At 36.9% G+C, this 27,716-nt stretch overlaps 4 protein-coding genes and 1 pseudogene across 5 annotated transcripts in view; all 5 read right to left on the bottom strand.

The window, feature by feature from the left end:
• The window catches only part of LOC129422537 (uncharacterized), a 681,876-nt gene that overhangs the window by 580,554 nt on the left and 73,606 nt on the right, over positions 1 to 27,716 (bottom strand). The gene's annotated exons all lie outside the window — the stretch shown is intronic.
• Positions 1 to 27,716, bottom strand: part of LOC129422743 (uncharacterized) — a 177,576-nt gene that overhangs the window by 100,814 nt on the left and 49,046 nt on the right. The window lies entirely within an intron of this gene.
• On the bottom strand, positions 2,964 to 7,556 carry LOC129422313 (uncharacterized). Its single transcript, XM_073856543.1, has one exon. It carries the CDS (start codon positions 7,534 to 7,536, stop codon positions 5,854 to 5,856), a length of 1,683 nt encoding a protein of 560 aa, XP_073712644.1. The 5' UTR covers positions 7,537 to 7,556; the 3' UTR covers positions 2,964 to 5,853.
• Positions 17,191 to 20,913, bottom strand: LOC141350785 (uncharacterized). Its single transcript, XM_073856611.1, has one exon. It carries the CDS (start codon positions 19,930 to 19,932, stop codon positions 19,030 to 19,032), a length of 903 nt encoding a protein of 300 aa, XP_073712712.1. The 5' UTR covers positions 19,933 to 20,913; the 3' UTR covers positions 17,191 to 19,029.
• Positions 20,907 to 27,716, bottom strand: part of LOC141350776 (uncharacterized) — a 381,966-nt pseudogene continuing 375,156 nt past the window's right edge.

Here is a 27,716-nt window from a genome sequence, read left to right as displayed (position 1 = left end):
TCAGGGGTAACACTCACACAACACCAACAACAAAGTCAACAGACAATCTGTAAAATTGTGCATAAAAAAGGTGACATTTTTTCCAGCCCAGCAACAGAACCACAAAAGGTTGTAAGACAGAACAAACACACAGGTGAATGTGCAGTTACCCATGAGGACGACGGCAGATTGATTTTTCATTTAATAACAAAACAAAATTGTACTGATTTACCAACATATGAGAATTTTACCAACAGCTGGGGTGTGGGTTAAATAAATTGGACTTCCATAAGGTGGTGGAAATCCTGACAGAAGTGTTCAGGGACCTGAACATCACAATTACTGTTTATTCATTATAACCTGGGTAGCTACATATTATATTGACCTTTGAATTTCTTAAGTTTCTTATATAATCTTACATTTCAATGTTTCCTTTTGAATCTAATTTTTAAGTTTCTTATACAATTCTACAGTATTAATTTTACATTTCATTTTTTTGAATTTATGATTGTTTTTTGAGTATTTGCCAATAGGCATAAGTGTATTTTTCCACAGAGATGAAGCTATATGGAGATTGGAAGGTTCTGTGGGCCCTAGGGGTTATGACTGCAATTATAATTACCATAATATTTAGCATAAACAATGAAGGTAATCTGAAAATTGACAAAAGGTCCAAAACTACATCACAAGATTAGTGTGTAAAGAGATATGGGGGAATTGAATTAAATTACACAAAAAAAAAAATTCAACGACATCATACACCTTTGATTTATGAACATCTATAGTGGTCTCAATTGGAGTATTTGTGGCCATACTGGTCACTTGTGGATGTTGTTGTATCCCCTGTCTCAGATCCCTGTGTAACAGGCTGATAGTGTCAGCAATAGAGAAAAAAGAGAATAATCCGCCCCCATATAGCATGCCCCTATTAGGCCTACAGAACCTAGAGAATGATGAAGAAGAAAATGTGTGACCTCTTTCAGAGGTCAAGAGAGGGAATTGTGGGATTTTAATGTCATATGTTTTATTAATATTGTATTTAGAAGTGTTTTCAATAATCATTATAGTATGCTAAAGTAAAAGATTGTTTGTGTTTGTCTGTGAGAGTGGAAAGCTACCAGCTTGGGTGTGTGTGTAAAACTGCAAGAAGGATTAGCTGAGGAATTTATGTCTGGAAATTGTCAAAGATAAGAGAGAGACAACCATGTATTAACTAATACTTTAATATTCACAGGATAAAATATGCAATATATTTCTTACTTAATCAGTATTAATCAGTGAATAATTGATGTAATAAAGATATGATGTTGTCTTTGATAAATGTGTATTAACCAATGAAATGAAGGTTGCATACAGAATAACTTAATGGGGGGGATGGCAACTCAACTTGGAAGAACAGAATCTCCTGCGCTTGTTCTGTGTGTGTGTGTGTATTCTTCCCTAACAGATGGTTTTTTAATAATGATTAAAGTGTTTGCTTAGAAGTAGTATTGCAGTAAAAGATTTAATATGTGTTTATCTATCTAAAGAAGTTAATGTGTGCCTTATTCATATAACCAATTTTACGAATAATGAAATGATGTCATGATATTGAAATGTGTTTTACATAATAATCACTTTCATCTTACAGCTTATGTTTTTATGAATAAATGAATGTTTCATTAATGATTTGTTTTTAAGAAAGCATTATTATATTCTATGTGAAGTCAATCATATGTGAAGTGGAGGAGTACTGGGGAGAAGGTGACGGACTGCATGGATCTCAGGGATGAGTGGAGAACAGTTAGTTTTTTCTTTGTTTGGGTGTGTTTATCTTTGCCTACAGGGTGTGGTGATGGAGTCAGATGTACGAGGGGAACGGCCTTTGTGGGTGGAGATTCTAAGAAGAAGATCGACGTCACATACTTTATAAATAACTGTTTTCTCCAAATGCGGGCTGTTAGTCGACTGCCTATTGTGGCCTTGAGACTGCCCAGCGCTGTAAAACTTTTTCATATCTGATCAATAAATAGTTTAATTTTAATACCGTGCCTTTCCTCTAATTATGAACATGCAAATGGACGCTTTAAAGTCCAACACAACCCAACATAATAACCCAGCAGTTTTAACCCAACACCTAGAAAACTGAAACTACCCAAAAAGTGTTTAAAATGTAAAAAAATAACCCAGCAAAACAACCCAACAGACTCAACCCAGCATTTTGGGTTAAAAAATAACCCAGCCATTTTTAGAGTGTATCCGTACACAATGACTTGTTATTCTGATGGCACTGACATGTTCATTGACACAGATATTTAATTTTGAGAGATGAACTAAGTATTTTGAGTAAAAGAGTGGCTTTTGCAGGTTATCCATGATGTTTTGCTATTTGTACAAATTGTTGTGAGAAATGCACTTACTGTTTTGCAAATTGTGAGTATGATTCGAGAAATGTACCAAAGCGACTGAGAAAAACTGTAAGACCGGGCCACAAAATACAAAATAAAATACAAAATAAAATCATATCAAATGAAAGCTTTCATTCTTAGTAATAAGGCTACATCGCTATTTTGGTTCTATTATCATCACATATCCAACAATCGTCGAATGAATAATGATGTAAAAATTTGTCTTTTGTAGACACACGTGAAACTTGAGCGTGAACTGCCTCAGATAGCCACAAATTCTACTATAAAAAAAATAAGTCCATTCACAGCATTTTCTTTGGTTGTGTGCATGAATAATCCCTTGCTATTTATTAAATGTGCAAAATTTATATGAAAAATTTATCTTCACTCCCTTCAGTAAAATAAAAATAACTTTTGAATTCGACATGCTAAAGAGATCATTCTTTTTTTGGGTGTTTACTGTCTGCTGCTGTTAACAACCAGAACTGTCTGCAGTCTGCTAGAGCACACAGAACCAGAGTTATCCACTTTCAAAACAGTGTTTACAACATGAAAATTTGGTGTTTCTTCATATGAAAAACAACAGAAATAACAATATTTGTAACAAACAGCAGCCTTTAATGTAACTTCAAAGGGTTTTCTGTAAAATGATATAAAGATTTTGCATTTATTCCACTGTATGTGGTTATGGGGACACTTCAAATATTTTTAGGTGGAAATCGAATACAAAAAGGGTATTATTCCTACCTTCATTTTGAATATAATAACGTTTACATAGAGAAAAAAAATTTGATTCAATTGCTGGAATCAAACAAAACTGTTTGTAGGTTTCATTACCACTCAGGGCCAGAGTTATACACTTTAAAATACAGACTTAAGCTTAAGCTTAACCTTGCAAAGACAGAACTGCTTGTCATATCTGTCTGCTGCATCTAGCAGTCATTTAAAACAATTACAAGTGGCTCAAAACAAGGCTGCAAGGCATGTTCTAAGGTGTTCTTTGAGAACTAGTGTAGTAGAGAAGCATGAACGTCTTGCTTGGCTGATGGTCAAGCAGAGACTATCTGTTAATATGTTGGTATACTTTCATAGAATCATTAACACTCAGACTCCTAAATTTCTTTATGACAAAATAATATACACTTCTGATATGCATTTACATTATACACGAGGGGCTAATAGTAGACAGATTTTTTTACCCCTACCTAAATCTGATTCTATGAAGAGAACTGTGTTGTATAGGTCAATTGTGTTATGGAATAATCTTCCTGTTGGAAGGGAAAAACTGGTTTTAAAAAAAGACTAAGGGGCCAGTCACACCAAAAGCACGTTAAACACTTGCAAACGCAAGGCGTGACGCACTGCCTTTTTAAAAAAAAAAAGAGCAGTGCGACGCGGCTTTTCATATTGCTCTCAGCGCTGCTTCAAAAACGCGTGCGCAGCAGGCGGTAAAAACCGCAAGGCGCTCGCGGCGCATAAACAGCGTGCAAACGCGCGCTGCCCATAGAATATCATTCAAAAAAGACGCCTGCAACTGCCATAAACGCTTTTGGTGTGACTGGCCCCCCAAGAGTGTATTTGTCTTCATCATCATAATATTTTTTGGATTGGTTGAGTAGGTATTGATTGTGTGTTATGTTGTTTTTTAATATTTATTGTCATGATATATTGGAAGTAATTGTGATTGTAATGATGTTGTATGTATTGATTGGACCCCAGGAAAACTAGCTGTCATTTCGGCGTCAGCTAATGGGGATCCTTTTCAAATAAACAAAAAAATATCTTCTGAACCAAAGATTCAGCACAACCTCTCCATTCAGCTAGGTTCCTCGACCATCACGCCTTCCAAGACGGCAAAAAACCTGGGAGTGGTCATTGATGATCAGCTTAGCTTTATGGCCCATGTTGCCAGCACCTCCCGCTATTATAGATTCATTCTCTACAATATTAGGAAAATTAGACCTTTTCTAGATGAGCATGCCACACATGTCCTAGTCCAAGCTCTTGTCCTGTTCAGTCTGGACTACTGCAATGCACTACTGGCTGGACTTCCAGCCTGCACAACCAAACCCCTACAGATGATTCAGAATGCAGCTGCAAGAGTGTTCTTCAATGAGCCTAAGAGGACACACGTCACTCCTCTCTTTGTCAAGTTACACTGGCTCCCTATAGCAGCTCGCATCAAATTTAAAGCTCTGCTCCTGGCCTTTAAAACCACCACTGGGTCAGCACCCCTTTACTTTTTCTTGCTTATACAGCCCTACATACCCTCTCGATCCCTGCTCTCTGTCACCGAACGACGTGTTGTGGTGCCAACTCAAAAAGGGGAAAAAACATTAATTAGCGTACCTTCTCTGGAGCTGTTCCACAACCGTGGAATGATCTGCCAGACACAATCTGTTGACTCTTTACCTGTCTTTATCCATCTCTTCCGCCATTACCTCACCTCGTAATATAAGACTTACTCTCTTTTCTTCCCTGCTGAAAAAAACAACAACATCACACCAGCATGGGAATTATGCTGGTGGTCACCAGCATACCAGCACCAAAACACAACATATGCTGGTATGACCAGCATGGGATGCTGGTGCTAATGCTGGTTTGGTGCTGGTTTAGCTGGTGCTGAGAGATGCTGGTTTGATGCTGGTTTAGCTGGTGTTCCCTAGCAAACCAGCACCAAAACACAACATATGCAGTTCTTGCTATTTTTTCAGCAGGGTTTTCCTTTTATTCTTGATCTCTATCTATACATTCTTACAAAAACACTAACCCATGGCTATGTATACTGTGTTGGACATGATCTTCTTCATGTTCTTGTGTTGCTACAATTGCTTCTATTGTGTACCTCATTTGTAAGTCGCTTTGGACAAAAGCGTCTGCTAAATGACTAAATGTAATGTAAATGGCTATGGAAAGCTTTTGAAATCGAGTAGGCCAAATCCAGGCGGAAATCCCGAAAATTGCCTCTGTGCTTAGCTAATCAGCATATGTACCATAGACTGTAAAAAAGATATCCGTGACGTCACCCATAGTGTTTTGAAGATAAACACAATAAAAATCTAGTTAAAGTACAAAGGCAGTGATTCAGTGTTAAGATTTTATAGAAAATATGTGTGATTTAACGTTGATGTGAAACGCATTCTGGGAGATTTGTCTATCATAAGTCCACACAAGTCACCTTCTGATTTATCCTCAATAAAATGAGCGGATCAAGAACACATCCTGAGATGTTATGTGAACTTGACTTGATGTGTTCATGGAACTGGAACAGTACTTGGGCCACGACTGATGATGTTTCACAAGAACACAAGAACAGACAAGAACGCAGATTGAGAAACGGCCTGAATCTTTTTTGCCCTACACCATTTTTGGCTTTGGTGCGCATGTAGACTTTTAGTAAGGATCCTTTGCACAGTTTTATTAATAAGACCTCAGCTGATTTCTAAACATTGTTGCCATATCCACACTGTTGACACATGAATGGTTTCTATTGAGTGTGGATTTTCATGTGTTTTTTAAGGTTTGCTTTTGTGCTGAAACTCTTTCCACACTGTTGACAAACGTACCCCTCTCCGCTGTGAAATCTCACATGTGCATTAAGGTCACATTTCACTATAAAGCTCTTTCCACAGTGATGACAAGTGAGCGGTTTCTCTCCTGTGTGAACTGTCAGGTGTTTCTTAAAAGTGTATTCACTTTTATAACTATTTTCACACTGAAGACATGCGTGAGGTTTCTTTTCGCTGTGAATCATCATGTGTCTCTTAAGGTGACCCTTCGTACTGAAACACTTTCCACACTGAGGACATGCGTCAGATTTCTCTCCTTTGTGAAATTTCATGTGTGTTATCAGGCTACTTTTGCTTCTGAAACATTTTTCACACTCATGGCATCTGTAAGGTTTCTCTCCAGTGTGAATTCTTGCATGACTCTTAAGGTTACTTTCAATGGAGAAACTCTTTCCACATTGTTGACAAGTGTAAGGTTTCTCTCCAGTGTGATTTCTCATGTGAATCTCAAGTCCACGTTTATCTTTGAAACTCTTTTCACACTGAAGACATGCGTGAGGATTCTCTCCTTTGTGAATTTTCATGTGTTTTGTAAGGTTACTTTTACTTATGAAACATTTCTCACATTCATGGCATGTGTAAGGTTTCTCTCCAGTGTGAATTCTTTCATGTATCTTAAGGTGTCCTTCAACAGAGAAACTATTTCCACACTGTTGACAAGTGTAAGGTTTCTCTCCGTTGTGATATCTCAAATGTTTCTTAAGTTTACATGCAGTTATAAAAGTCTTTTCACAGTGATGGCATGGATGTGGTTTCTCTATGGTGTGATTCTCCATGTGTGCTTTAAGGTTAGGTTTTGTTCTGAAACGCTTTTCACACAGATGACAAGTGTAAGGTTTCTCTCCGGTGTGAATCCTCAAATGTTTCTTAAGGTAACCTGCAGTTTTAAAACTCTTTTCACACTGATGGCATGCGTGTGGTTTCTCTCCAGTGTGAATCATCATGTGTGCTTTAAGGTGAGCTTTTGTTCTGAAACTCTTTCCACACTGTTGACATGTTAAAGGTTTCTCTCCAGTGTGAACTATCATGTGTGATTTAAGGTGAGCTTTTGTTCTAAAACTCTTTCCACACTGTTGACATGTGTAAGGTTTTTCTCCAGTGTGAATCATCATGTGTGATTTAAGGTTATCTTTTGTTCTGAAACTCTTTCCACACTGTTGACATGTGAAAGGTTTCTCCTCACTGTGAGTTTTCATGTGGTGGTTAAGGTTCGATTTAATGGTGTAACTCTTTCCACACTGTTGACATGTAAAAGGCTTCTCCTCGCTGTGAGTCCTCATGTGTTCTTTAAGGTGCCATTTTGTTCCGAAACTCTTTCCACACTGTTGACATGTGTAAGGTTTCTCTCCGTTGTGAACCCTCACATGTTTGTTAAGGTTATCTTTTCTTCTAAAACTCTTTCCACATTGTTGACATGTTAAAGGTTTCTTCTTACTGTGAGTCCTCTTGTGATCTGCAGGGCGTTCATCTTCACTGAAACTATTTTCACACTTTATGTCTTCTGTCTTCAGAGTTTCTTTCTGTGAAACATTATGGTTTATTTTTACAATCTGATGTTTCTCATCCACTTCAGCTTGACTCTCCTCTTTCACTTCCATCATATCTAAAATGAAGACAGTAAATAGTTCATATTGATAAATCAGAGTAATAAAACACATTTGAGATTGTCATGTATCCATGTTATTTTTAATGTGAAGTACATTATGTCACTTCTATTGTCAATTTCTGCTCTTGTAGTTTAACTCTTATGCTTATGAACTTATGCTTTGTTCAAAACCCTTTAACACTTCTGGTGTTTCCAATATCAGTGTTGTGCCTGAATGACTTAATTGAATGAAAGTTCATGAACTCATTTATATTTTGGGCGAACGTGAACTGAACGTACTGTATTACTGCCTGATGAACGTTACTGTGAACTCGTTCATTCTGGTGCACATGAACGGCATGCTCTGACTGTCAGTTTAACATCGTTCAATCGCCAGATTTCTATAGAGTCTTCCAGGCAAAAACCCGGCTAAAGCACACTGTAAACAGGCTTTAATGTGTACCGGTAAAAAACACACAATCTGGCAACACCCGCGTTTCACAGCTGCATGCGTCATCAAAACAAAGAGCAGCATGGAGGTGACGTACTGGACGCTGCTGAAAAATCCCTGCCGACGCCACTCAAATAGTTTAACATTAAATAACATCATATTTGTCCTAAACGTTTAACGATTAACATAGGCTGCTAACGCATATTCTGGATCTTGATAGACTCTGACTAACCTCACGCTATTTAACGTGCACGTGCGGTGTGCAATACCTGCGAGTTGTCCTACACGTGATGACTCGCAGCGCTTCTCGCCCGGAAAACCCCCTTGAATCACCAGGCTAGCCTTTCAAGGTATGTGCAAGCAAATACAAAATTAAAAGACAGACATTGCTAATGTAAACCCTGGTTGGATAAGGATTTAAAGTTGGATATGAAGATGAAATCTGACGCATTTTGCTTCAGTGTTAAAACTTATAAAATAATTGCTGTCTGTGGTTCTATATGGGCTATAATGGCAATAATTAAAAAATAATAATATGGGGAAAAAGAACTATAAATTAGTTCATTTTTGGAACTGTGAACTAGTTCAAAATTTTGAAATATGAACTATGAACTGAACTAGTTCATTTTAAAATTTGTGAACTGTGAACTGAACTATACTAGTCAACATTTGAAGTGGATCAAAAAAGTTTATCAAAGCTGTCATAAGACAAGAATGAGTATTGGTTTTAAGACAACTTTTAGGAAAGGTTTTGATCCACTTCAATTGTTGACTAGTGTAGTTCATGTAGAAAGTGAACTTTCCCAACACTGTCCAATATCACCAAATATAAGACTATATTTTTGTCAACTTCTTGTCATTTAGTTAAGACTTTTTTGTATTTCTGTTTTGAACCTATAAATCTGAGCTTATGCACCTAAATGTTTTGTGAAAACAGCATTATCTGTGAAAAATGTTGGCAATATTAAAATGACCATGAACAAATCACCATGGGTGTTGTAAGGCCATTTTTAGGGGGGCTTTTATTGTTTTCTTTCATGGTCTATGAACCCTGTAAATTAACCTTAGTCACCCCATTTGATTCTAGCTGTACCATACTAGCCTGGTCCAACCAGACTCTCGTACATTCATTTAGTTTGTACAGAGAGTCTGGCCACGCTCCATTGCAAAGCGTTACTTCCGTTAAGGAGGGTCCTCTGTTGAAGTTTAAAACTATTGGATCCGCCCAGGGTCACGCTAACGTGTGGTCGTGATGTATATCATGCGCCGAAACCGGCCGGAAACAACAAGTCCAAACGATCAAACCAACAAAACTTAGCAAACATTGTTCTAGCTCCGGCTTTAACTTGTGTATATTTGGCAGTTTTGCAATAACGGACCGAATAGCTTTTCTCAATGTCTTTCTCCTCCGCCATTACTGAACTACAACTCAAACTGACGCACGACCTCAACGTCATCGTTCTTAGCCACCCCCCTCTGTTCGCTGATAGGACCTGCAGATTTTTGCAGGAGAAAATGAAACTCTTCACAGCAGTGCCTGACGAAGTACTGAAGCGAAATGAAAATTAAGCGGAACCACGTAGGAGGGCAGAGCTAGGCTAGGTTTATACAGTGTCAAGAAAAAAATAATACATTTCTTTTATAATGCACTTTTCATCACATATCTCAAAGTGCTACAGGTTAAAAGCAATGAAAATGAGATGAACAGCTTAAGAAAAAAAAGGGAAAAAAGTAACGTTTAAAAAACACATCTAAAGAGAACTAAAATATTTGCTAAAAATAATGGCGCTTTTCCATTGCATAGTACCACACGGTTTAGTTTAGTTTGGGTCGGGTCAGCTCACCTCACTTTGGCCTGGTTAGCTTTTCCATCAAGTTTAGTATCACTTCGTAGTGGGAGGGATTATAGGTGTGTCGTTATATATGCACTGCCTGCTGCTGTATCATACAAGCGAGAGCATTGTTTGAATGCTAAACATCCCCATACATTCATTTATTTCTCAGTTCGCCACATCATCAAAATTGACCACCACAAATATGTTTGCACATCATGTTTATCACTACCTCTGTATCACATGACAATTTCTGTAGAAACACCGGTGGCGTCGTCAGTCGCCGCACTCATTTAAGTTGAATATACACATATTATGCGCACATGCGTTGCGAATGTGCCGCTACGAACTGCAAAAAAACACTGGTATGGTTCCGGGTTCGCAACATGTGGATGTTTTTCATTGCTAAAAGGGAGTTTTGGGAACTTATAGCAGAGCACAGATAACAACATGTTTGCTCGAGACAGCGCAAGCTAGCACTAAAGGTAAAGCTAATCTTTACATTATAGTGATGACGGAGGTAGTGACGTTTCTCTCAGACCAATCAGTGATCTACAGTGTTTTCGCGTCATGTTTGGTATCAGCTCGGATCGCTTGGAACCCCAACCGAGGTGGTACGAAAAAAGTATCGGGTACCATGTACTGCACCTAATGGAAAAGCTCCCAAAAGTAAGCTCACCCGACCCAAACTAAACCATACTGTGGCAGGGTATCTGCACATTTTTTAACAGCAAATTTAATGACTTTTAAGACCTTTTTAAGTCCTCTAAAATAAAAATTTTAGACTTTATCATAAAAAACAGGAAAATGTTCAACACGACACAGAATTGTGTGTTAAAGCATAGCGCGGCACAGCTCGCCTGAGCCACACTCAAGACACATCACAGGGAAACAACAACTTTTATACTAAATGCTAATTCGCCTAACAATTCTGACATGGTTGACTGTGTATGTAAAAATCTGCCTTAAAGGTACTTCAGTTAATTCCTAAATTCTGGCCCCTTTTAGCATTTTGAAAAAGACATGGAGGATAGCCCAGAACATTACAAAATAGGGGGTGTGGTTTTGAGGGACATATCTGATCATTTTTCAGATCAGCAAAAAAGGGGTGGGAAAATTTTAGTAACAACTAATTAAGAAATTACAAACATTTATAAAAAAGAGCAAAGTTGCACATTAGGTAAAGTCTTTGTATAAATTAAATATGATTATTTTTTAGAGCTACAGAAGGGATTTTCTTTGTCTTGGGTTGTTTGATTAACATTAATGACACAGACTTAAGTAGGTTAATTGAGTTATATTGTATTTTAACACAACTTAATTATATTTTTACATATTATCTGTTTTGTTGTCGGACATGTATATCAGGGCTCTCAAGTTTTACCAAAAGTTTGGAGTGAGATGTCAGGAGAGGGGTATTTGCAAAAGTGACCCCTCGGCCCCACCCAATTCTCAAGTTTTTGCTAACTGTTTAATTTTACCTAATGTTTAGTAAACAAACCATTAATGGGCCCCATTGAATTTCATATTATACTTTATCCTACTATGGAAGTAATTGGGCTCATTAAAGGTTTGATTACAAACATTCCTCAAAATATCTTCCTTTGTGTTTTTTAGAACAAAAAAAATGTATACAAGTTTGTAAAAACGTGAGAGTGAGAAAATTATGACAGTATTGTTATTTTTGGTTGAACTATCTCTTTTAAAGTGCAAAATAGTTTTGTACATAATACAAAGTTTCTACTTTAGTACTTAAGATAATCTTAAAAACATCTAAGTGTTATTATCAGTGTTATTTTGAGATTACATTAATATGAACTGAAATGCATTTAACACAAAAATGTATACCACTTGAAGTTAACGTGTACTCATCTTTCATACAAAGATGGGTTCAAATTTATTTCAACTGGGACCTAAATACATTTTTAAATTACATTTTAGCATATTTCATATAAATGTACTAAAAAACAAAAAAAATGTAGGCTATATTAAGTACAACATTAGTACATGAAAATAGAGCACTTTAAGTGGATTATAGAATTGTACCCTTTTAACTTGAGCTTACTGTACACATACAGTATTGCAGAACATTTAATGATGAAAGGGCAATAATAATGAAATGCATCTACATTTTAAATATTTCAGGAAGCCTCTAGTACTTTTCTTAATTTCAGGTAACTAAAGCTTCTGGTTGCAAAGCTGTTGGAGTTTTTGACTGAATCAATAATAATTTAGCACGAATTTGGCTTTATTCCCCTAATATTAGCTTTCATTGTCTTTGATTTCGTCCAGGAATCGTAAAATCAAAATGCTTAAAAAATTGGTTATATCTACTGCATTCATTGGATCTCGCTCATCCAACTTCCACTCCGTTAAATCCATGTTAGTAATGAACGTGCTAGGAGCGGGATAACATCACCAGAAATAACTTCTCGTTTATTTTTGATTGCCTGGTAGGATGCATTGTGTGAACGACTTCATTAGGCGCTGCAAAAAAACGACAAGTGAATGACATCAGAGTAACGCGAAATCAGCCTCCTTCGCAAGATTTCTCGCCAAACCCTGATGTCATCTGCGTGTCGGTTTTGTGGCGCTCGAAGGAAGCAGCTGAACTCGACAGAACTGCCATGCGTCCATTTATTAAATATAGCAGGACATTTTATTTACATTTACGGGTGGGAAACTTAAGTTGGGATTGCATTTTCATTTACACAGCGTGCAATGGATGTAGCAAAATTAAATTGGAAATGTATTTGCTGGATTGATTAGATGGGCTTTACATAGTCAAGCAAAAACTGTAGCAAAATGATGGTTTAAACGTAAATTTCCTTAAATGCATTTACATTTACGGGTGGGAAATTTGGGATTGCATTTTCATTTACATAGCGCGCAACGGATGTAGCAAAATTGTAACTTCTAAAGCATTAAAATATGTATTTAAAACAGGGCTTTAGAAAATGTAAAATGTAAATTAAAGTATTACATTTTCAATTCTATTTTGCACCAAGGATTGCACATAACATGCATGGAAAATGTAAACTTAAATACAGAAATGCATTGTTATTTTACATATTGCATTGTCATATATATTGCATATTACATTCTAAATTGAATTTAGCTACCCATATGCTTCCATACTTTTAACAGTGTTTTATGTAATTTCAAAGGGTTTCCTGTAAAATGATACTAAACTTTTGTATGTGCACCTCTGCTTGTGGGTATGAGAAGCTTTTGAATTTGAGTAGGCCAAATCCAGTCGAAAATCCCTAAAATAGCCTCATAGTGTAAGAGGTTAACTGTAGTAGAGCATTGCATGGAGATCACAGTCACTCATCCACTGAAGGTTGCTTTGGATAAAACTCTTTACCTGATGTTACAATCTAATTCTATTGAATCTATTATAGATGCAGAAAGTTATCTCATGGATTTTAGTTTATTCTCCCCTCATGTTTCTTAATGACAATATTTATGAATGAAGATTGAAAATAGACACCAACCTATTTGTTCCTCAGTATCTTCATCCTTTATTCTGCATGGTTGTGGATCTGTCATCTTCTCAAGCTCCTCTTTCACCAGCATCAACATTATGTCATGAAGATTTCAGTTGTCACACATGGAGTGATTTCTCTGTGTGTTTGACTCCAGCATTTATTGGTGGATTGTTGTAGGAGGAGCTTCACTGAATGGGTGCATTTTCTGTAATGTATGTGTAAACAGGGTGAATGCCACACAGAACAGCAGACTGAATAGGTGTCTGCACATGTTAACGTAACATTAACGGTTATTCAGTGAACACAATAGCATACAGAACATACTTGGGAGGCTGAATAGACTAAATTAACATGACAACCCAAATCAAGTTAAGCTCCCGAACTCAATGAATCCACATCACTGAATCCATTGAATTACATAAATACAGGAGCAGCATGTAGCACCCTCTCGCAGCTGTAAATGGTTATATTGTCTCTTGGTTTATAGGAATCCATTTTTTTATTAAAACGTCGCACCTGACAAGAAGTCGCAGGACCAGCCAAAACTATGAAAAACGTGTGACTTATAGTCCGGAAAATACGGTAAATATCTAAATTACTGACTAAATTACTTTCAAATAGGTTTGCTAAGGGGTAGAAAGTTTCTGATTAATTTCTGGAAATTTTCCAATGTAACTTAATCTGGGGAATTTTTTAAATATTCTAAATTAGAAACTTAAAAAGGAATTTGTGTCAATTTTTGAAAATTTGTGGAAATTCATATAAACTGTATTATACACACAATCATAAATAACATATTTGATCATAAGCAGACATGCATGCAAGGTAATACAAATGTTAAAAATGTACATCTTATGTGTGATTTAATTGAAAGTAGAACTTTAATTGATTCTTTCAGTGAGTAACACAAAAGCATAATAAGCATTTTTATAGTTATTATAATACTGCTCACTTACATTTAGATATTGTATAAACACATTTTTGGTATTTGCTAGTTAAACTATAATACCATAGATCTAATATATTTTTCCAAGTTTATCATCAAAACTTACTTGACTTGATGTAGTCCTTGAGGTAAAATGCAAGTGTGGCTTCTGTAGTAGTCAAGGCCTGGAAAATGGAGGGGAATCAAACCCCTTAATGATATATGGAGGATTTCTTAATTTTAGGGTGATTGAGATTGTATGGATAACGGTACAAACAAACAAACAAACTTTAAGGAGCAGTTTCCAGGACAGGGTTTAGATTAATCCAGCAGTACTAGGCCTTAGTTATTTTAGGCAATTTAAGTTGTTTTTACTAACATACCTTACAAAAACAACAACTTGAGTGCATCTTGAGACAAAACAGTGGCAATGATGTATTTAAACTTATGTCAGTGCAAGCTGTTTTCAGACAACTCTCAAATATATATTTTAGTCTGGGACAAGACTTGAACCCTGTGTGGGAAACCGCACTGCCCATGTTAACCCCTTGTGTGTTTATTTGTAGCAGAGATGTATGTAAAAAATTAATCTTAACTCAAATATTTTTTGAATGATAGAGCTAAAGCCTTAAAGCGTTAATTTGTACCCCGCGCTCCCCTAATGTTACTAAATATAAAGGTAAATAAGAACTAAAATAAGAAGTGATAAATACAGATGCAGTTCTCAGGTAATTTTAAAGTTGTCTGAATAGCGCACATCTTCTGTTTTAAGTCCTCGATCTCCACAGTAAACTGGTTCATAATACATGTGTAAAAACATTTAATAATATTGTTATTAAACGTGCTGGACATTACCTCAAAGTACACAACTGTATGAGTCAGGAGATGTTTATGACAATGATCCCTGCTCCAGAGACAACAGTGAGTCCGGGTCAGATTTTCAACTTCATCTCACTGCTAACGGTTAGCGTATTAAGAAATCCTGTCTTCTGTTGACAAACCAATAAAATAATCGAAGACGGATTAATTATTTCAGTGCACACCGAAGCATTTACACGTGAGACATCAGGCTCTAGCGACGATCGTTTAAACACTGATTCGCGAGGCTTCAAAACCTTTACGAGTCTTTTTCGAATCTTCTTCTTCTGGAGTTTAATGGCGGTTGGTAACCCAACTTATGGCGCACTACCGCCTCCTACTGTACTGGAGTGTGGAGCACAGACGTGCAAGGAATAAAAACACTAAATGATCCTGTATGACCCGAGGGCTATTTCATAAAACTAGATTACAGAATAAGCCAGGCTTATTTTGTTAAGTCTGGCTTATTACCGGTGGATTTCGTTTCATTAAACAAACTTGAACTAGTTCAACCCCGGTTACTATGGAAACTTATGCTTGGAAACTAGCCTGGTCCGGAGCAGGCTAACTGTGGCATAGACTTCCACTAACACTGAAATGCAAATGCGATGATATTACAGCTGACTCTTTGACATTTTATTTGACTTTATTAACGACTATTAATCTAGCAATTAAAGAAAATCAACTTATATATAAAATTTAATTCATTTTGTTACAATAATAATTAATACAATATAGACATGTGTTTCATAATATGGTAAGTTATAGGCCTATCAAACGTTAAATATAAATGATAATCTTAACTACCCCAATATAAGAACAATAGCCACAGCAGTAAAATTTGTATCTGAATTTAAGATGTATCTAAATCCATATAATTGCAATGTATTGATATATAATTCAGATTGTCTGTCATACAGAAAGGAGATCTAATTTAAATATTTAACACACACAAGTCAAGTACAGTCATTTTTTTTATGCTTGGTGTTCATAAAAATGCACATTATTTTAAAGATCTACAGTATTTGTATCTTTCTCTATTTGTTACATTTTCTTGAAATTTAAAAAATTCGTTATGGTGTCTGCATGTCTGAAGGAACACAATATAATTATGTGATGGTATGCTCTTGGCATTTTGTTGTAATAAGTTAAAACACTTTTTTTGCCTGTGATCCCAGAGAAGATTGTAAGTGTCCTGCAGACAATAATTGTTCACCACACAAGTAGGCTTGTACTGACTTACAGTATAAATTTGCTTATACCTCAGGCCTCTCTTCAACTAATCCTCCTGAAACCATTCATGAAACTCTGTTTATCTATCAACACCTAACACTACACTGTTAAAAAAATTCTGTAGAAATGACAGTATTACTGTCAGCTGTTTGCCAGTAACTTACTGTAGATTTAAATGTATGTTATTTACTGGCAACAAAGTTTCAAAGTTAAATGAACATTAAACATTAACAAGTCTTTGTATTTACAGAATAAAACTATAAAATAACAGCCTCACGCAAAGCATTCTGGGAACCAAAATATGAAGTAAACAACAGAAAAAGTTTCATAAGGATTTCTGGATCCCAAAATGCTTTACATGAGGCTGTTATTTTATAGATTTATTCTGTAAAAACATAGACTTGTTAATTTAACTTTGAACAAACGGGTGCCAGTAAATAACATACATTTAAATCTACATAAGTTACTGGCAAACAGCTGCATAACTACAGCACATTTTTTAACAGTGTGATAATAAACCAGTGTTTTAAAATCTCTCATGCTCCCAGGATTTAACATGATGCTCTATAAAGCACACATAATTTGCCATCAAAAATGTTTTGTGTAACATGTCATGTAATAATGATTGGTCAAGAAGATGTGTACCATATAAATTTGACACAATCATTCATTGTACTACTGTAAAATCAAAAATGCATATGCTTTCCACCCATAATGCTCTTTTTTCTTTGAAGAACAGTTCATCTGCAGGGGTAAAGCTGTTCAGCTGATAGATGTCAGTGCTCTCCTCACGCAATACTGGGTTGCCTCACTGCCAGTCAACATCTTTGGCAGCTAACATTATGAGATTAAACACTTCTAGTATATGATTATGCTTAACTCAACTACACTTCTTATGAACAATATATTTATGTTTTATTTTCACCTGTTACTTTTTTTTCCACTCAAGTTGCAGCTTTTGAAATGTACCCCCAAATAAAAAAAGTTTAAATGTAAGTTACATTTAGAGTTAAATGTATTAAAATCATTCATCTGCTAAATATTTATTATATAGGTTACTTAGTAACCTACAAATTGTCTTTTAAAAGATAAGATCTCTGTTATTTTTAAAAAGTACAGTATAAAAAAATACAGAGAAAGTAGAAACAAAAGAGAACCACATGGGCATTGACGGGGATAGAACCGGGTCGTTGAATGCGCTGTTGGAAGCACTAACCACTAGGCTATCATTTCTGACATTGCTCAAAATATTCATGTGATCATTCTAAAATATTACAAAAGATTTTAATTTAGTTGCTACATGAAAGGATTTAAGGACAATTTATACATTAAATGGCTTTGTTTATTGCAGCAGTATTATACTTTTCAGTCAGTAGTACATTTTTCATACATTTTTATCACAAATTACCGCTTTCTCTTTAACTTGGATCAATTTGATCCATCGACCTCTAAGGCTGCTCAAGAAAAGCGTGCAGGCGCAATTATCTTGACTAGGGAAATCTGGATCAAATTAGTTGGATTGCGTAAACTTCGTTTACCTTTGTTGAAACCGCTTTAGCCTCGCCTCATTTGTTAGGTTAATCGAGTTTGTAACTTTAATCCTCGCTTTTCCAAACGAGTTTTATGAAAAAGCCCTCCGGCTGCAATGGGAGATGTTTTGAAGTGAAGGATCCTACCTTAGGTCCTCACATGCAGAATGTTTTAATTATTGTGTTTTTTTAGTTTATTCCCGATCATTTATTTACATAATCATCATAATAATTTTATAATTATTAGTTATCCATAAAATTGTTATTTGATTATTCAATATTATTTTATCATTATCAATTTCATCATTACATTATTTTCAGTAAAATAAAAATAACTTTTGAATTCGACATGCTAAAGAGATCATTCTTTTTTTGGGTGTTTACTGCCTGCTGCTAACAACCAGAACTGTCTGCAGTCTGCTAGATCACATAGAACCAGAGTTCACTTGAAAAGACAGTGTTTACAACATAATAATAGAAAATTTGGTGTTTAATCATATGAAAAACAACACAAATAACAATATTTGTAACAAACAGCAGCATTTTATGTAACCTCAAAGGGTTTTCTGTATTTTAGGCAGAAATTGATACAAAAAGGGTATTATTCCTCCCTTCAACTTTTGCATAGATTATGATAGAGAAAAAAAATCATTTTTTCCTCTGTAAGCTGACATTTGCTGGAATCAAACAAAACTGTCTGTAAATTTTAACATTGGTGTCATCTTTACTAACTGACCACAGATTTGAGCTTTATTCATCTATATTCTCGACTAAACAGCTACATTTGATAACACAGAAAGAGTAATATTTTGAATATTGTGCCGGTTTTAAGCTCTAATGCCGTTAACGTGAAATGCATTCTGGGAAACTTGTCTATCATAAGTCCACACAAGTCATCTCCTGATGCATCCTCAATAAAATGAGTGGATCAAGAACACATCCGGGGATGTTATGTGAACTTGGAATTGGAACAGTACTTGGGCCGCAACTGAGGATGTTTCACAAGAACACAAGTACAAACAAGAACGCAGATTTAGAAACGGACAGAATCTTTTTTGCTGTACACCATTTTGGGCTTTTGTGCGCATGTAGACTTTAGGTAAGGATCCTACGCACAGTTTTATAAATAAGACCCAAGCTGATTTCTAAACAATGTTGTCATATCCACACTGTTGACACATTAATGGTTTCTATTGAGTGTGAAATCTTGCGTGTTTTTTAAGGTAAGCTTTTGTTTTGTAACTCTTTTTACACTCATGGCATGTGAACGGTCTCTCTTCAGTGTGAGCACTCAAATGTGAATTAAGGTCACATTTAATTGTAAAACTCTTTCCACAGTGATGACAAGTGAAAGGTTTCTCTCCTGTGTGAACTGTCATGTGTTTCTTAAGAACGCTTTGACTTGTATAACTCCTTTCACACTGATAGCATATGTAAGGTTTCTCTCCAGTGTGACTTCTCATGTGAGTCTCAAGTCTCGTTTTATCTCTGAAACTCTTTTCACACCGAGGACATGCGTGAGGTTTCTTTTCGCTGTGAGTTATCATGTGTTTCTTAAGGTGACGCTTCGCACTGAAACTTTTTTCACACTGAAGACAAGCGTGAGGTTTCTCTCCTGTGTGAATTCTTGCGTGTATTTTAAGGTAACTTTCAATAGAGAAACTCTTTCCACACTGATGACAAGTGTAAGGTTTCTCTCCGGTGTGAATCCTCAAATGTTTCTTAAGGTCACCTGCAGTTGTAAAACTCTTTTCACACTCATGGCATGCGTGTGGTTTCTCTCCAGTGTGAATCATCATGTGTGCTTTAAGGTGACCTTTTGTTCTAAAACTCTTTCCACACTGTTGACATGTTAAAGGTTTCTCCTCACTGTGAGTCCTCTTGTGATCTTCAGGGTGTTCATCTTCTCTGAAACTATTTTCACACTTTATGTCTTCTGTCTTCAGTGTTTCTTTTTGTGAAACATTATGGTTTATTTTTACAATCTGATGTTTCTCATCCACTTCAGCTTGACTCTCCTCTTTCACTTCCATCATATCTAAAATGAAGACAGTAAATAGTTCATATTGATAAACCAGAGTGACAAAACACATTTGAGATTGTCATGTACCCATGTTATTTTTAATATGAAGTACTTTATGTCATTTCTATTGTCAATTTCTGTTCTTGTACAACTCTTATGCTTTGTTCAAAACCCTAAAACACTTCTTGTATTTCCAATATAACCAAATATTAGACTCTATATTCTTGTCAACTTGTTGTCATTTAGTTAGGACTGGTTTTGTATTTCTGTTTTGAACTGATAAATCTGAGCTTATGCACCTAAATGTTTTGTGAAAATAGCATTATCTGTGAAAAATGTTGGCAACATTAAAATGACCATGACCAAATCACCATGGGTGTTGTAAGGCCATTTCTAGGGGGGCTTTTATTGTTTTCTTTCATGGTCCACATATGAACCCTGTAAATTAACCTTAGTCACCCCATTTAATTCTAGCTCTGCCAGGGTTCATACAGTGGCAAGAAAAAATAATACTTTTTATTTATAATGCACTTTTCATCACATCTCAAAATGCTACAGGTTAAAAACAATAAAAATGAGATGAACAGTTTAAAAAAACGGAAAAAGTGACGTTTAGAAAACACATCTAAAGAAACTAAAAGCTTTGCTAAAAAGAAATGTCTTAAAGGTCACATATGGCCAAAACTAAATTTTGTGGCTTTTTTCATGATAACTGAGGTCTAGGGGCTATGTAAGTACCATATAAGTTTCAAAACAGTCATTTATGAGTCAAATTCACACAGCCTGCTTAAAGTAGCTGTGAGTTAAAACGGTTCGTTTGTACTTCCGTGAAGTTGCTACGTCACCGAGAGACAGTCGCCGCCTTCAGTCTCCACCCCGAGCACTGTACACCGTCACCGCCCCACCCCCTTGTTGCTAAACAAACTCTTAAGGAATATCACACCACGTGAGAAAATGCTGTTTAATTGTTGGATGCCAGGAAACTAAATCATTGCAAAGGCTTCTGAAAAACATTAATATACGAGAACGGCTAATATTCATTTAATTAGAAATTCCTTCAGTGTGGCAGTTCAATGCTGGTTTCTCCAGGAAAGATGTTGCAGTCCGTACTTTGTTGAATCTGACCTTAAATCCACAACCCGTAAGTAAACACATATTAAGCAGGGCTGCACGATAACTTGCACGCGATTGCCACACGCATCTCGTTGTTAGTAGTAAAGCGGCATCACCTGCTCTCAGAACCGGTTGCCGCTACCGAAAGCAGCTGATGGTAATTTACTACTAGGGATGCACCGAAATGAAAATTCTTGTCCGAAACCGTTACATAAAAACGTTACGTTGTGTTTCGTTGCTTTATTCGCCAAATGTATGTTAATGGATTACAGTATGAGACACATTAGCGCGACTCTCTCTAGTTTACACATCAAGACAAGCTTAATCTTTGCAGACATGTACAAACAGCTCAACTGTGAGTGAAACCTGCTTGAGCACGAGGAGGAGGGGTGGGAGACGACTGATCACCGTGATTGAAACCCAAACGCTAGCGCACAGATGGGAGGGGCGCGGTTAACATTCATTTTTGGTTTACATTTTCGGCTGGATTTTTTTATTTTGGCCCGAAACGGATAATGCCTAGCCTGGGTGCCAGCCGATCTTAGCCCCGCCCACAACATTTTGAGGAACGGGAAGATCGGTCTGGGGTTTCACCGTTGAGGAGCTACTATACTTGACCCAAAGCTGGTCGACCAATCAAATTGTCAGGGCGGGCTTTATACGATGATGGACAGATGATCAGTAACGTAAATCAACCACGACACCAAAGAGCGCGTGTGTTGAATCTGTTGTTTACAACGAAATGGCTGCTGCGGTAGAAATCAGATGTGTGGACTCTGACATTGAGTCTGTTCTAAAAGATATCGACAGAACATTGATTTTAAAAGAGGAACAGAGAAACGCGAGCAAGGCATTTGTTGATGTTTTTGCCGTCCTACGGGATTCGACAAAAGTTGTCGCGCTTATGAAGGATCAAGTTAAAGAAGCAACTGAAATGGGTATCACGGCGATGCAACTTGGTGTGCACGACGAGATGGATATAGTTAGCGGTCGTTGCCAGCTTCTTTTCGGAAGCCCGGTATTGTGGAGGGACATGCTAGGCTCCGATATTTTTCAAGCAAACGTAATGGGTATCGCCGTGGATGAAGTTCAACTAATGTACAAATGGTAAGAGATAGTCTTACTGTATGACTTAATGTGATATAAATGAAATGTTGTAAACATAGTAGGTGTTGATGTACGTTCGCTAACTCAGACTTGTTGTGTGTGTCATTGTAGCAAAAATAACTAGCAGTTCGGTCAAGCTGCAAATACGTCATTTCAACATACGTCTCACACCCCGTTGCTCTGATTGGTCGTAGGTCTATCCAATTGAGTGCAGAGGCATTTTTCGGTTGAGACACGCCTCATAATTATAGTTCAATGGAGCGGTATCAGACTCAAATTTTGACTAGAATTGAGTATGACAACGTCAGGCTAGATAATGCCATTTTCGGCCGAAATTTTCGGCGCACCCCTATTTACTACTAATCAATGAAGCGGCTTTACTGACGAGGAGCACAAGACAATCGCATTCGATTTATTCGCAGTCCTAACTTTTAAGTTACATTATGGAGCCAGAGAAAACTGAAATTATATATTGTAAACAGTTATGCCATGCTTACGTGTTGTTTTGTAACATTAAAGTCTTTGGTAGACACTGGTTTTGATAGAATATCTGTTGGAAATCAGACGTTGTTTGTATTCTTAAGTTACAGACACAAGCCCTGTTGGTGTCTGTTCGTTTATTGAGTTAAACATGGTAAGGTTAAAATCTCTTAGTCTCTGTAACTGTTGGTTTACTAACCTAACATTTAGTGTCCAGAAACTAACACTTAGTTTTTTTTCATGGGTAACTTTATTTCAACTGCTTATTTCACTCATAAAAACAGGCCTATCAGAAGAAAGGCTCATGAATTTTACTTATTACAGGCCAAAATGATCTGTTTTTAGCAGAGCTCCTGAAAGAGGAGCTGTAAAAAATATATAGATTGTTTTTGGTACTTAAACAGCAAATATATATTCTTAAGGACATCATAACCTAAAATAAAACTCCAGAAAGCTAAAAAAAATATGTGACCTTTAAGACCTTTTTTAAAACCGTCAGTGGATTGTCAGGGAGGGCATTCCATAGATGTGGGGCAGCAGCACAGAAAGCCCTCTCTCCCATAGTCCAGAGTCTAGTTCTGGGTATGTGAAGGAGGTTAGAGTGAGTGAAGGGGAGGGAACGCATTGGTGTGAGGAGGGAAACCTTGTATTCAATCCTGAAGGAGACGAGAAGCCAGTGGAGTGACTGGAGAATGGGAGTAATATGCTCATGTTTCCGCACTCTCATCGGGATCCTAGCTGCAGAGTTTGGATGTACTGAGGCCTCTGCAGATTCTTGGAGGGGTTCCCAATGAGAAGTGCGTTACAGTAGTCCAATCTGCTGGAGATAAAAGCACAAACCAGCTTTTTGGCATCTGAGAGGGAGAGAATGGGGTGGAGTTTGGAAATGTTGCGGAGGTGGTAGAAGGAGGTCTTGTAGAGGTGATTTATATGGGCTTCAAATGAGAGTTGGGAGTCCATTGTTACACCAAGATTTGTGACTGTTGATGATTTGGTTTTGGAGCTGTTTTGTTGTTAGAAATTATGCTCCATCCATACCTTTATCTCCTCCAGACAGATGGTGAGTTTTGATGGGGATGACTGTGAGGATGGGGTTGCAGCTGTGGCATTTATATCAGCACAGCAGTGAAATTTTGTGACGGCTAATGATATGGTCATGGGGGGTGAGGTAGAGGATGAAAAGGATGGGGCCAAGAACTGACCCCTGGGGGACCCCGCAGGTGACTGTATGTGGTTTTGATTTGGAGTGACCCAGAGAGATGCATTCTGTCCGGTTTGTGAGGTATGATTTGAACCAACTGAGAGCAGTGTCATTGAGTCCAGTGGTGCAGCGGAGCCGGTTCAAAAGGATATCATGGTCGACAGTATCGAATGCAGCAGAAAGGTCCAGGAGGATGAGGAGGGAGGGAGAGCCGCCATCAGATGACATGAGGAGGTCGTTTGTGACCCTGACAAGGGCAGTCTCTGTGCTGTGGGTGGAGCGAAAACCGGACTGGAATTTTTCAAAGAGGTTATTATGTTTGAGGTGATCCTGAAGGTGGGTGGCAACTACTTTCTCAAGTACTTTCGATAAGAAAGGTAGATTTGAGATGGGCCTGTAGTTACATAGGATATCTGGATCAAGAGTGGGTTTTTTGAGCAATGGTCTAATTATGGCATTTTTAAGGCAGGGGGAATGTGTCCAGTTTGAAGGGAATTATATATAACAGCGGTGATCAGAGGGGTTAGGACAGGGATATGGGTTTTCACCAGGGAGGTTGGGAGTGGGTCCAGGGGACAGGTGGAGGATTTAATCTTCATAATGATGTTCTTCACCTCTTCTGATGAGACCTTGGGAAAGCAGTTTAGTGGTTGGGAGACAATGAACGTTAGAGGAACAGTTAAGGTGGGAGGTCCAGAAAGGGCAGAGCGAATATTTGCAATTTTGATGTGAAAAAAATCCATGAATTTATTGCACTGTTCTTCTGTATTTAAAGTACAAAGGCAGTGATTCAGTGTTAAGATTTTATAGAAAATATATGTGATTCAAGTTATGACACTTAACTTTAACATCAGTTAATACAATAATAACAAATAACAGACTTCATATGAATAAAAAGAGGAATAGAACCGAGGGGACAAAAAAAGCCAGTTATATATATCCAAAGGGAATATTTCATGTTTCACCATCAGACAAATGAAGGGCAGAACAGAGAGAGTAACATTTTGAATATTTTGCAGGTATTAAGCTTCAATGTCGTTGACGTGAAAGGCATTCTGGGAAACTTGTCTATCATAAGTCCACACAAATCACCTCCTAATGCATCCTTGATAAAATGAGCGGATCAAGAACACATCCTGAGATGTTATGTGAACTTGGCTTGATGTGAACTTGGAATTGGAACAGTACTTGGGTCACGACTGATTACGTTTCACAAGAACAGACAAGAAGAACTATAGAGAAATGGCCTGAATCTTTTTTGCCGTACGCCATTTTGTGTGCATGTAGACTTTTAGTAAAGATCCTTCAGACAGTTTTATTAATAAGACCTCAGCTGATTCTAAACTTTGTTGCCATATCCACACTGTTGACACATGAATGGTTTCTATTGAGTGTGGATTCGCATGTGTTTGTTAAGGTTTGATTTTGTTTTGAAACTCTTTTTACACTCATGGCATGTGAACGGTTTGTCTTTAGTGTGAGTGATCAAATGTACATTAAGGTTTGGTTTTGTCCTGAAACTCTTTCCACACTGTTGACACACGTATGGTTTCTCTCCAGTGTGAATTCTCATGTGTGCATCAAGGTGAGCTTTAATTGTAAAACTCTTTCCACACTGATGACAAATGAACGGTTTCTCTCCTGTGTGAATTGTCATGTGCCGGATAAGGCTCGGTTGAAAGGTGAAACTCTTTCCACACTCATGGCACACAAATGGTTTCTCTCGTGTGTGAATTGTCTTGTGCCGGATAAGGCTTGATTGAAAGGTGAAACTCTTTCCACACTCATGGCACACAAATGGTTTCTCTCCAGTGTGAATTCTTGCATGCATCTTAAGGTTCCTTTCAACAGAGAAACTCTTTCCACACTGAAAACATATGAAAGGTTTCTCCCCAGTGTGAATTCTCATGTGAGTCTCAAGTCCACGTTTATCTCCGAAACTCTTTCCACACTGAAAACATATGAAAGGTTTCTCCCCAGTGTGAATTCTCATGTGAGTCTCAAGTCCACGTTTATCTCCGAAACTCTTTTCACACTGAAAACATATGAAAGGTTTCTCCCCAGTGTGAATTCTCATGTGAGTCTTAAGTCCACGTTTATCTCCGAAACTCTTTCCACACTGAAAACACACGTGAGGTTTCACTCCTTTGTGAATTTTCATGTGTGCTGTAAGGCTAGATTTAATTCTGAAACTCTTTTCACACTCATGGCATGTGTAAGGTTTCTCTCCAGTGTGAATTCTTGTGTGTATCTTAAGGTTACTTTCAATAGAGAAACTCTTTCCACATTGCTGACAAGTGTAAGGTTTCTCTCCAGTGTGAGACCTCATGTGTATCTTAAGGTTACCTGCAGTTTTAAAACTCTTTCCACACTGATGGCATGGGTGTCTTTTCTTTTCGGTGTGAAACCTCATGTGTGCTTCAAGGTGAGCATTTCTTTTGAAACTCTTTCCACACTGTTGACATGTAAAAGGTTTCTCCTCACTGTGAGTCCTCTTGTGATCTGCAGGGCGTTCATCTTCTCTGAAACTATTTTCACACTTTATGTCTTCTGTCTTCAGAGTTTCTTTCTGTGAAACATTATGGTTTCTTTTTACAATCTGATGTTTCTCATCCACTTCATTCAGTTCAAGTAGATGATCCGTGTTTATTCCCATCATATCTACAGTGAAGACAGTAAATAGTTCAGATGTATTCTTTATTTATAAACCATAGTGACAAAACATTTGAGATTGTCATGTATCCATGTTATTTTTAAAGGTGTAGCAGAAGATTTTCTTGAATTTTAGAAAAGAACCGCCTTCTCCACATTTAAAAAAAGATGCAATTGCGCAACACTCCTGATTGAAAACTAGGAGGACCAATAGACCTTTTGCGAGTCGACGTCACAGTTACGTCACGCACGCAATGTGGTGGCAGAAAAACAGTGGAAATGAATGAGACACGAGTGAAACGAACAATATAACTCACTAGAAAATGTTTTGTTGTGCTGTTGAGTGTCAGAATAAGAGTGCCAAAATAGATGACCTTCATTTTTATAGTATATCGGCGTCGAAGACACCATTTGAAGATAAACGTAGGTGTTTATGGTTGCAATAAAAGCCCTCAACCGGACAGACTGGAGTGATGAAATCATCTGAAAATCTTTTAATAATATGAATAGAAAATAATTAGATATCCGGTGTTCTGTCGAAGTCTGTTCCCTCTATGTGTCTCTTATAGCGTTTTCATCACGTTACGTTTATAATTTATTTAGAAAGATGAAAGATTTGAATTAGTTCATAATATCAATAATATTACCATTTATTAAAGTTTTCGTATTTTTTTCGTTTTCTATTACTTCTTTTTACCTTATATCTTAGCCTATGCTTCTTCATGTTTGTTCTAAATTATTGTTTACTAATAAATATATAAACATAGCGCACACACACACGATGTAAAGTGTTAATAATATATAAACAGGCCTATACAAATTAATTTGTATGTAAACATAATAGTTTTAGATCAAACACGTACGCTAAAAATATAAGGAAGAAATTGAAAACAGGAAATGATGAAATATTTAATAAACTATATTATACAGAATACATGAAAGTATTGCTCTTATAAGTACTTCAGCGATTCATACTGTAAAAATAATTGATTTACCAATAAAGAACAATACATACATTACATACATGCACACATATCAGTAGCCAAGCCATTTAAACTTTTAATTTATTTAAAAAATAAACGTAACTTGGTGAAAACGTTATGAGAAACATTACATTTAAGAGAAATATAAGGGAAACAGACTTCTACAGAACACCGGATCCTTAAAAATCACAGTTTAACGCTAAAACACTTCACACAGCTATTGAGAAGCATACGGACTACCGGCACATCCGGGAACTTGACTGTAAATTTCGTCATCACCCCTTTTTGGGGGATTAAAAAAGCAGACCTTCCACTGAC

This window comes from Misgurnus anguillicaudatus, chromosome 19 (assembly GCF_027580225.2).
Source record: "Misgurnus anguillicaudatus chromosome 19, ASM2758022v2, whole genome shotgun sequence".
In the NCBI taxonomy this organism is placed as follows: Eukaryota; Metazoa; Chordata; class Actinopteri; order Cypriniformes; family Cobitidae; genus Misgurnus; species Misgurnus anguillicaudatus.
The sequence above is the reverse complement of the archived record's forward strand: the minus strand, read 5'-3'. Positions and strand labels throughout refer to the sequence as shown.

Coding starts and splice junctions, on each gene's coding strand:
- LOC129422313 (XM_073856543.1), bottom strand. CDS start 7,536: ATGATGGAAGTGAAAGAGGAGAGTCAAGCTGAAGTGGATGAGAAACAT.
- LOC141350785 (XM_073856611.1), bottom strand. CDS start 19,932: ATGTGTTTTGTCACTCTGGTTTATCAATATGAACTATTTACTGTCTTC.